Consider the following 12,002-nt stretch of genomic DNA (forward strand, 5'->3'; position numbering starts at 1 on the left):
CACTTTAGAGGGCGCTTTGTTACAAAAGCGTCCTCTAAAGTGCGCTGTCTATTCCTCCTTATTTTTCTCTTCACTTTAGAGTGCGCTTCTTTAAGAAAGCGCCCTCTAAGGTGCGCTGTCTATTCCAGTTTTTGGCGTAGTGAGAGAAAAGAGAGAAAAAATCATAGTAAGTATTTATGTTGATGATTTGATATATACGGGGAATAATGAAGAACTGTGTGCAATATTTAAGTAGTCCATGATGAAAGAGTTTGAGATGACAAACCTTGGTAAAATGAGGTTCTTCCTTGGAGTTGAAGTAAGTCAAAATGCAAGGGGAATTCAATTATGCCAAAAGAAATATGCAAGATAAGTTTTGGAAAGATTCAATATGTGGAATTGCAACTCTATCAAAAAAATCCAATAGTTCTTGGAACTATGTTGTCAAGAGAAGGTGGAGAATATGTTTATTCAACTTTATACAAGCAATTGGTAGGTAGTCTGATGTATCTTGCAACTATGCACCCAGATATGATGTACGTAGTGTGTTTGATTTCACATTACATGGTTAATCCAAAGGAGGAACGCATGCAAATTGCTAAAAGAGCCTTGAGGTACTTAAGAGGTACTTTAGATTTTGGCTTATTTTATAGAAGAAGGATTACGTCGAAGCTTTTGGCATATCCTGACAGTGATTATGCAAGAAATATAGATGACATAAAGATTACTTCAGGGTATATGTTTCTACTAAGTAAGGCAACAGTTTGTTGGAGTTCGAACAAGCCATCATTACATTATCCTCTACTGAAGTTGAATATGTAGCGACAACCTCATGTGCTTGTCATTGTGTTTGGATGATATGGGTTCTTGAACAAATTGAAGATGAAAATTGTGAATGTATTAATATTCTTTGTGATAATAGTTCATCAATCAAACTCTCTAAAAACCTCGTGATGCATCGGAGGACTAAACACATTGATGTCAAATATCATTACTTATGCGATCTTTCAAATTAGGGAGTTGTAAAGTTGGTTTTCTGTGGAACATAAGAACAAATTACAAACATTGTGACAAAGCCATTGAAATCATATCAATTTGTGAAACTTAGGAGGCTACTGGGAGTACAACCACTTGAGAATTAAACTGTATGTTTAATGAGCATTTCAGTTTAAGGAGAGAAATTTGTTGACATATTTACTAAAAATAAGTCTTTATTACAAATAAAAAGCTTAATTTAGTTAAATTTAATAATAAAAAAAGTTGAATAAGTGTAACCGGTTATTATAGTTTTTAATCCTTATTTTTATATAAAATTTCTATCAAACTATAAGACTTATATAAAAGCATTGCATTCTCATATTGTAATGACAGAAAGTAATCTCACTCGATTAATATTATTAAAGTTATATCTACTTCTTCAACACTTACATCTAAAAAATACAACAGTTTATGGATTGACAACCCTCCTAAAATTATTTGATCACCATCATAAAATCCGAATCCACGTGGAACTTATGAATCACTCTATTCTAATTAAGGAATATTAGTTCCCATAAGGACCGTACATAATTTTGCTTATGCTATGTCCCAAATTCATCACAAAAGCCAATACATTTAATCTCACTACATTTTATTATTTTATTCAACTATATAGTGAAAACTTCCTTACTAATGTTCATGAATCAACAAAGTGCACAATTTTGGACAACTATTATACAATTTCCTGTATATGTATTATTTTGATGTGAATCACCTATGCTTCTGAGTGGTCACAAGAAATCAACTGCATGATTAACGCATCATGTTACATGCATGTCATTTTCCTACGATACAAAATAAACCCGTGAGCTGAAATCATTAAGTCAGGTAAAACATAAGAAACAAATGAAACCTATAGTCCTATTCCTATACTCACATGTTACCATTGTTGGCTCTCCTTGGAGAGAAGCTTCACTTAACGATCTTCAACGGTCTCATCATAGCATTGTCTTCATGGTCCAATATCTGCATAAAAATGACAATGTATCAATGTAACATGCATTGCAATGCAATATCAAAATACAAATATATTTTTGTTAAGAATAAATAAGAACTTACATGACAATGATACGCGTAGCCAGGTCCTGCGGTTGCATCAAACTCATACGATGTATTGGTGTGTATGTAACCAAACCTCACAACAATCTTAGTAACAAACCCAGGTCTCATCTTAAACACGTTCTTCCACCCTTTCTCATAGTTAGGCACCGCTACTTTCTTCCCACGTGCATGCTCATCCACGTGGCACTTAACAGCATCGTTGATTTTCGTCATACAATCCTTGAATTCATCAGATTTCACGAGCTCCGTCTGATCCAACACCTTAAACAAACCCAAATGAATATGAAGTGGATGATTATCATCCGTCAAGTTAATCACATACCACACTTCAGTGGACCCCGCCTTCGGAGTTTCCGTAACCGGCGCATCATAAGGTTTACCATTCAGATACAAATGAGTGGGTTCATCGATATTACTCGTGTACTCGTACATAGCAATGTACCGTGTCTGCGACACACTGGATAAATCAGCAACCGGATACTCCACAAGCTTTTTCGGTATCCGTGACGTGTCAAGTTCTTTATCCGGTAATATCGTAAATTTCATAACCTTACCGGTTAATTCATCAACCGGATCACCGGATGGGTAAGGATAAGGTGCATCATTAGCTAGAATAGCTACATTACTCTCTGATTTAGAAAAATCAACGATAAAATCTGTGATCTCAGATGGCCCCACAAGAGTTTTATTACTTGCAGCTGGTTTTCTAATATAAGCAGAATCAGATCCCACGTGTACCAATCTTAAACCGTTGGTGAAGAACAATCTAAAAAATCTAGCGTTACTTGCGTTGATTATACGAAATCTATACTTACGACGTCGTACAGTTAAACTCGGCCAAGCTTTTCCGTTAACGATAATGGCGTCGCCGAAATACTCCGGTTGCCACTGTGGATGAATCGAAGGGTTGTTTCCGGTAGAGTTCATGTAAATCGAACCGTCGGTTTTGAAGCTGCGATCGAATAAAACCAACGGTCGATCGTATTCGTCACCGTGAGGTAATCCTAATGGAGATTCGATCTTCGGGTGGCGTATGATGTAGGACCCGATTAAGCCAGCGAGAAGGTTGACTCTAGTCAAACCCATAGCGTGATCATGATACCATAAATTTCCAGGGTGTTGATTATTTGAATAGAGATAGGTTTTATTTGTCCAAGTGGGTCCCTTGATTTTGTATCTAGAGGTGAACCATGAGTTGGCGTTTCCGTCGCTTTCTGAATGGTGGATTCCGCCGTGGAGATGGACCACGGTGGGGATTCCGTGTGTAGTTTTGGTCAATGCGGTGGGGATCGTTGGGTCCCAGGGAAGTATGTGATTCGGAGGGAGTTGATTTTGCCACGTCACATGGGTGTCGATTCTGTGGAGAGCTTCGATAGTTGGACCAGGTACGGTTGCTTTGCGTTTGCTTAATCCGTAAGCGTAAACGGTTGTTGGAGGAAGATCTCTGTGGAATTTCTGCAAATAAAATAAAAGTTGTGGTGCATATTAGATTTCATAAAGTCAAATAAATTCGAAATGACATATAATAAATTCATATGAATACTATTTAATGTTCATAATGGCTAAAATCCTTTGAAACTGTTGAATGTTGAAATTAATTAATCCAAGACTAAGACTATGACAACAAAGTGAGTAGAAAATTAAATAATGCTCCAAAGTGGAAAATGAGTTATCACTATCACTGTCATTGGCTGAGTGGATGACACTTAGAAAGTTGGGAGGAAATAATTTAAAAATAAAAAACTTTGTATTATCAATAATCATGTGAACCATGTAAAACTACACACAAAAAAATATCTACAAACAAGGACTATCGTCTACTGCTATCAAGATGAGAAAGAAGAAAGTTAGAGCTAAAATACATGAACTTTGTTGGTCTAGTGTTAGTGTTGGCAATTATCGATAAAAACAGAAGACAATTTAAAAGGCGGATATTCACATGAAAAAACTTTAGCACAAAAACAAATTTAAGTAAAGAGATTCTGGATTCGAGGGATTAATAAAGAAATTACTTTAAAAAAAGAGATTTAATGAATTAAATAACAATAATAAAAAACAGCACATACCCATTTTTTCTTGAACATGCCAATCTTGAGAGACTTTGATTTGGGGACGCCATCTACAACGTCGTAGCCATAGATTTTTGGCATATCCGGAAGCTCATCAACAAATATTTCAAGCTTCGACGCATTTACCAGTTTGAGCGTATCTATTGATGATGATGATGGTGATGACGATGATGAGGTAATTGAACATAATAAAAGTGCTGAAAATGTGAGGAGTTTCAAGAGCAGTGTTTTCTCCATAGCTACACCTTGTAACTTGAAATTGTTTGCTCAGAAAGAGAGAGAAGGGTTTTGTAGTTGAAATTGAAAACACGGTAATTGAATCTGATTCGCTGATTGCGTTGGATTGTGACTCTAGCAAATGAGGGTTGGAAAATGAAAAAGGTAATTTATAGAAAGAAAATTGGTCAATATTTTGCAGTTAATAAATCTATTTAATCATTTTAATGCATGTGGAACGTCTTGTTGGTATGCATTTACAAATTTCCCTTTATTATTTTCTTTTTATTATGGAATTGTTTTAAATATACAATTTAATATTTTAATATATTTTTCCATTTTAATATTTTAATTTATTTTCCATACATTCTAGAGGTTAGAAGTCAACATTTTCTTAGCTGTCCACTAACGCAAGAATTTAGAAAATTACACTATTAATATGAAAATAATTAGACAATTGCATTTAACATAAATTGGTAAATGTTGAGAAATTTTAAGAAATTTTATAATGTTAACTACTTTATTATACTGTCAGTAGTTAAATTAAACAAAATATGGAATTTAATCAACTATGGAATTGTTTTCAGAAACAAATTCAAATAAATGTAAAATAGTATATTAAAGATAGGTCTAAAAAAAATTTATTTTATCATTTTGCTATAACTTTTAAAAAGTAACTACATTAATATTTTATTTTGAAAAAAGTTACAAATACATAATTTAAAACAAAAAAAAAATAATTTTTTGAGTCAAAAACAAACAAAATAATCAGATTTAGAAATTATATATATCTTTTAAAGAAAATAGTCACCTTAAAATATCAATATAAAATTGTAAAGACTAATTGTTTTACAAGTTAATCAATAAACAATTTATTAAACAAAAATTTTTGTGCCACAAATAAATTATAAGTATGTATAATGTACTTTAAGGATGGACAATACGTCGGATTTGGTAGGTTCAAATTCATAAATGATATAAGTTTAAATTTAAAGACGTATTTTTCGTCCAATTTAATAAGGGGAGTTACTTTACCATAATGAAAAATCACAAACACCTTTAAATTTATGAGATGCATCTTCAGACGCACTCATATTACACACGATTAACACTTTTGTGAGTGAGTCATCCCATTTTTCCAAAAATATTTCAGGAGATGCATATATGTATCTGTATTATGGTGAATTCGGAGGTGCATCTCTTTAATAACCCTTATTTCAAATCTCAATCTCTTATGCTCGGTGATTTTTACGGCGATGTATCTCCGGATGAGTTTTAATTCATATACACGCCAAAACTTTCAAAAACACTTCAAAAAGCTCGTGAGCAAAGATCAACAGGTCATTTTTCAAGCTCCAACACTACTTATACCTTATACAATCAATCTGAAGACATTCCATTTCACTTTATTCAAGCTTTCACACAACAACTCTCAATCGGTAAGTTTCTCATTTTCTTTTTATTAGTTGTAATGCATGTATTAGGTAAAATAGGTTGTTTAAGATGCATTAGATTGTAGTTACATTCAAAATAGGTAGCTTATATAGTAATGCGTTCACATTTGTTGGTGTTTAGGGCATCATAGGGTCTTTTTGCATTTTCTACCATCATGACTTTTTACGGAGATGCATCTTCATCATTTTCCTTTCCTGTGTTATGGAGATGTATCTCCGAATTTTATTGGATTTTATTTTTCTGTTTTCCTGCAGCATTTTGATTTTGCTATGATTTATTGTTTTATTAAAGGTACAATGTCTAAAAACCTGGACAGATTGAGACACTGATCGAGTGGCCCAACATGCATCGATTCGTAGGGAGAAGGTCAGGCCCTCACAACACAAATTGGTGTGACTTCATTTATCTGGAAGCATCGATTCGTAGGGAGAAGGTCAGACCCTCACAGCACAAATTAGTGTGACTTCATTTATCTGGAAGCATCAACTTCCGGAGCTCACGTGTCTCTGGCGTCGTCTTCTAGGAGGCGCGTTTCCCTTGGTTCCTATATAGCCCCTGAAGTCCAACAAGAGGAACCCGCTGCTAATGTTACTCTTGTTCCTGATAATTTTCTAGTAGACCCTATGACACCTCCTTACTTCCTCTCTATGCAGACCATGCTGCTAAGCATGCGTGAGAATGAGAGGTAGCATAAATGTTTAACTAATTATACATTACATCCATTTTTATAGTAATTGAATTTACTAATGTTGTTGTATTTTTTTTACAGTTTCGTGAAACGATAAATAGTATAAACCACATTAGGAAGATTTTAGATCTACCACAACATAAAAAGGCATGGTTTCAGGATGTATTATGTAGCACCCTAAATCCCGATTCGACAAATAATTAAATAAAACATGCATGATACATGAATCCTTTCAGTAGGATGCTACTCAAACATCAACAAAACATACATGAACCACATAATTAAAAATTAAATCATTTGATAAGCAGCGAAAATTATAAAATACTTAGCATTAAAAGCGTTAACAACATTATTAGTTTGAAAAGTGGTTTAACATCAAAATAAATGAAAAAATATGCAACATAATCATAATAAAAGAACAACTTGTTCCCCTCATGTTACATATCAGAGTGACTTAAACAAGCAACTAAAGAGGCACGATGTTATCCTCTACATCAAGCTCCTACTCAAGTACCTGATTATATGTACTCTAGAGGATCATAGACACAACAACATAAAAGAGGGTGAGAATAAGTTCAAATAATAATCGGTGCAGAAAACAATCAGGGTAGATTCACACTTCACAAATCATAGCATATTAAACATGCACCACAATAACATGTATTTTTATTTCACCCACATCACAATCAATCACCAGTCACAATGTTATTCATCACATTCTAAATCACACAAACCCATACAAGAGTATTCAACAACACTCAAAAATCTTATTTGCATAACCAATTTGTAATGTAATGCAATATTGACTCAATTCATGCTCGTCACGATCTCCTATCTGAACTGTACTCGCAACTCAACTTTATATGCATGCGGCACCGACTCAACAAATGGTTCTTCATATGAACCAGGTCCCAACATCTGAACCCTGAGCCCTAACATTTGAGCTCCAAGCCATAACATCTGAGCTTAGGACAAATCACTGGTCCCAGTATATGAAATCGTGACTCACCTCTTTCATAACACGAAAACATATGATGCATGACATGTAACAATGCAATAACAACAACATAACAAATGAATACATGCCCACATCTGATTGTAAACAATCACGTAACAACAACATCATACAATGAATACAATCTGACTATAAAAAAATCATGCATTCAATGCATCACTAATAGTTCTCACTCCAAACTACTCATCTCATCAATTCACCAGCAATCATGTATACTAATTCACACAATTATACATGCAGTTCACACATATATTCACATACATCCACACATCAACTTATCTTACAGGACACTACCATGAGGTAGCTTTGCGCGTTAATTTTCTAATGCTTCCAACGACACCTTATTTAGACTTACGGAACTAAAGTTATGGCAAAAAATAATCAGGTCAAAATATAATTTAGTTTCAACCATTTTTCAAAAATTGACTAACATTAATTTACTCAAAGAGAGAGAGAGAGAAAGAGAGAGAGAGAGAGAGAGAGAGAGAGAGATTTTGTAGTTAGAATTCAAAACACAGGAATTGAATCGAACGATTAATAATCTTTCTTCACAATTACTAACTTGAAACGTGATTCGTTGAATATGTATTCAACGAATCTCTTTAACATATTGCTTTGGTTTGTGATTGTAAATTTGTGACTAGCAAATGAACTTGGAAAATGGAAAAGGTATTTGTAGAAAGAAAATTGGTCAATATTAGGCAATTATTAAATTTATTTAATCATTTTAATGCATGTGAAACATCTTGTTACTATGCATTCACAAAATTTTCTTTTTATTATGGATTTTTTCTAAATATATAATTTAATATTTTAATATATTTTTATTAATATATATATATATATATATATATATATATATATATATATATATATATATATATATATATATATATATATCAGGGTCAAATGACATCAATGTGTCAAACTTAATAACATGACACATTCAATAACTCTTTAGCACACATCAGTACAAAAAAAATCATCGTTGAATTGAATGTTATTATCATATATGATCATTTATATAAAATTTAACATCAATTAAAAATCATTTGATATGTCTACAAGATACACAAATATTAATCTCTTACAAAACTTTAATAAAATCGTTAATTTTGACAACTTGCTTTAACATATCTAATGATTCTCTATTAATGTTAAATTTTATAGAGATGATCTATATGATAATATCTTTCAATTCAACTGTGAATTTTGTTATGCAAATATACAGTAAAGAGTTATCGGATGTGTTATTTACTAAATTTAACATTTTCCTGTTATTTGATCATGATTATATATATGCAGTAAAGAGTTACCGGATGAGTTATAGATAGATATAATTTCAAAATAATTTTTTAAATAACAAAATTGAATAGTCTAGATGTGGATGTCAACATTTTCTTAGCTGTCAACTAAAGCAAGAATTTAAAAAACTACATTATTAGTATGAAAATAATTTAAAAAACTACATATTAATTGAAAAGAATTAGGCAATTGCATTTAATTGATATTTAAAATTGATATAAAAATTACATTATTTATCATTTTGCTATAATTTTTAAAATGTAACTACTTTAATATTTTATTTTGAAGAAAGTTACAAATACATAGTTAAAAAAAATTATTAACTTTTTGAGTCATGATGCAAACACAAACAAAAGTAAATCAGATTTACAAATTACATATATCTTTTAAAGAAAAGTTATCTTAAAATATCAATATATAACTGTAAAGACTAATTATTCTATAAATTAATCAATAAACAATTTGTTAAACAAAAATATTGTCACAAATAAATTGTAAGTATGTAAATGTATTTTAGAGGTGGACAATAGGCCGCATTTGGCGGTTTCTGACCCATAAATGACACTTTGTCTTCTTCTACATTCAATTTTTCTTTGCATTCTTATCTGTTATGATCGTAACCTTAAGTTTCCTTACTTCCATTCGTAACTTTAAGGTTCTGATGCTTGTTCCCTTGGAAAGTTGGGCTAAGATGATAAACATGCTCAATAATGGGTTTGGACTTGAGGGTTACATAAATGGGTTGTAAATAACACAGTTTGGTTTGGTTTAGTCTGATTTCAAAATATAAACCGTAAATCAAACAAAACCGCACAGTTTTGTCATAAAATGATCCAAACACATCCGAATCAAATATGACTTTTGCTGTTTTTGGTTTGGTTAGGTTCATTTAGTGATTTTTGCTGTTTTTGGTTTGGTTAGGTTCATTTAGTGATTTTTGATTGGGCTACTTCATTTTTTAACACCCATAGTTTCGGGCAAAAACATTGTATACTTGCCTGATATTTGATATATTCAAAGTTGCAAGTATATTTTTTGGCTGCACCATGTTCAATGTCATCTCAAAAACGATTTCATTCTCTTCAACCTTAAGGCGACATGTTCAACAAACAATTGTGAATAGACAACAATCTCATTGTAAGAAGGCCCAGGAGAAGGCCGATGGACCAAAAATAAATCGAAGTTTTAAACTACTGAATTTAGCGCTGTGTTAAGCAATCGTAAAGTGATCCATGTATGGATCACTCTATCTGAGGCCGATCAATAAACTATATGCGTTTAAGCAGTTTCTGAAGTTAAATTGAACTTTTAGCTATGAAATTGTAACGCATCTGAAAATCCAACAACTTGATGATTTAAACAATATTTTTTTAAAGATAAAATAAAATGATAATCAAACTAATGAATTCAACGTTATGTTAAGCAATCGTAAAATGATTCATTTAAGAATCGCTCTATCTGTGATCGATCAATATAATTTATGCGTTCGAGCAGTTTTTGAAGTTAAATTAAATTTTAATTCCGAAATCGCGACGCATATGAAAACTGATGGGACAATTAATCAATTTTTTTATTTAACAATTTAAAATAATCAAAATAATAAATTTAATCAATAAATAATAATAAGAATAAGAATAAACAATAATAATAGTAATAATAATTAATAATTACAATAATGATCAATAATAATAATAATAATAATAATAATAATAATTAATAATAATAATAATAATAATAATGACAATAATAATAATAACTAATATCAATAATAAATAGTTAATAATAAAAATAATAGTTAGTGATAATGATAATACTAAGAATAATCATAATAATAATAATAATAGTTATAATAATAATAATAGTTAGTAAATAAAAATAATAATAGTAATATATAATAATAATAATCAATAATAATAATAATAATAATAATAATAATAATATAATAATAATAATAATAGTTAATAATTAAGAATAATAATAATAATAACAATAATAATAATGGTGACAATAATAATGAATAACAATAATAATACTAAAATTAAAATACATACTAATATTAATAATAATAAATAATAATAATAATAATAATAATAATAATATTAATAATATTAATAATAATAATAATAATAAAACTAACATAAATATAATAAAATAAAATAAAGAAAAGAAAAAGAAAGAGCATCACTTACTGTTTTTTCATACAACAATAACAACTTTGATAAATCACTCCGAACATCATCACATGAAAAGCATCATAAAGACACATCCAAATCATGTTGGTATGGTATTGGAAAAGAAAGTAATTAATAACTTTAATAACAAAAACAAAGTAAAACAAAAGGACAAGAGATTAATGAAAATGTCATTAGAAAAAAAAAAGAAAAAAATTAGATCATATTTTTATATTATATAGATAAACATGGAGGAGAAATGACTTTGTGACATTTCTTTTCTTTTTTGTTGTTACTTCTTTTTTTTCGTAGCGAGAGAAAGATCCAAATGAAGATGGGATGACGTTATTGACTTCTGAGAAAATCCAAGGAATTTCTCACTTTTGTTTTGTTTTCAATTTTGATTTTGTGAATTAGAAGTGGAGAGTAACAATTGATCAGTCTGAATTGATCAAGCACTTAAGCTTATATACCGGTACATTTAGGGTTCACAATTATAATTAATGCAAAAATTGCCCCTTTGAAGATATTTTAAGAGATAAGAGAGATTAAACTAGTTAAAAATTAAATAAAATTAAACTAATCTAAATAATCAAAATTAAATCGAAACAAAAATATAGAAAATTCTGTTTTTTCATTTTGAACACTGACAAAGGAATAAAAAATAAAAGGGTTCAAAATAAATAAAAATCGGGTGTAAAAATGCTCGAAAAAATAAAATGAATGTACTAAAATGATCAACGTGAAATAAACTTCTGGAATCAGACAAGTTTTGATCAAATTTGGAAGTGGAAAATGACCGGTTAAACAGCCCGGGCTGATCAAAATACGACTGAAAAAATAGTCGAAAAATAAAACAAGCACGCCGGGCTAAACTACGCGAACCGTAGATTAACAATACTGACGTCTGCCAGTTCTATTTTAAAATTTTTTGCCTGCTAATTCTGCGTACATTTGAAAATGATTTAACCGATTTGTCTGTAAATCCGAAAATTTATTCTGGT

At 30.6% G+C, this 12,002-nt stretch overlaps 1 protein-coding gene across 1 annotated transcript; it reads right to left on the reverse strand.

The window, feature by feature from the left end:
• Positions 1-1,344: 1,344 nt before the first annotated feature.
• On the reverse strand, positions 1,345-4,549 carry LOC127091630 (multicopper oxidase LPR2). The gene is made up of 4 exons (XM_051030317.1): positions 4,146-4,549; positions 2,077-3,534; positions 1,895-1,983; positions 1,345-1,802 (listed from the first exon to the last, which is right to left on the reverse strand). Exons 1-3 carry the CDS (start codon positions 4,383-4,385, stop codon positions 1,930-1,932), a joined length of 1,752 nt encoding a protein of 583 aa, XP_050886274.1. The 5' UTR covers positions 4,386-4,549; the 3' UTR covers positions 1,345-1,802; positions 1,895-1,929.
• Between the last annotated feature and the right edge of the window lie 7,453 nt (positions 4,550-12,002).

The sequence above is a fragment of the Lathyrus oleraceus genome, chromosome 6 (genome assembly GCF_024323335.1).
Source record: "Lathyrus oleraceus cultivar Zhongwan6 chromosome 6, CAAS_Psat_ZW6_1.0, whole genome shotgun sequence".
NCBI lineage: Eukaryota > Viridiplantae > Streptophyta > Magnoliopsida > Fabales > Fabaceae > Lathyrus > Lathyrus oleraceus.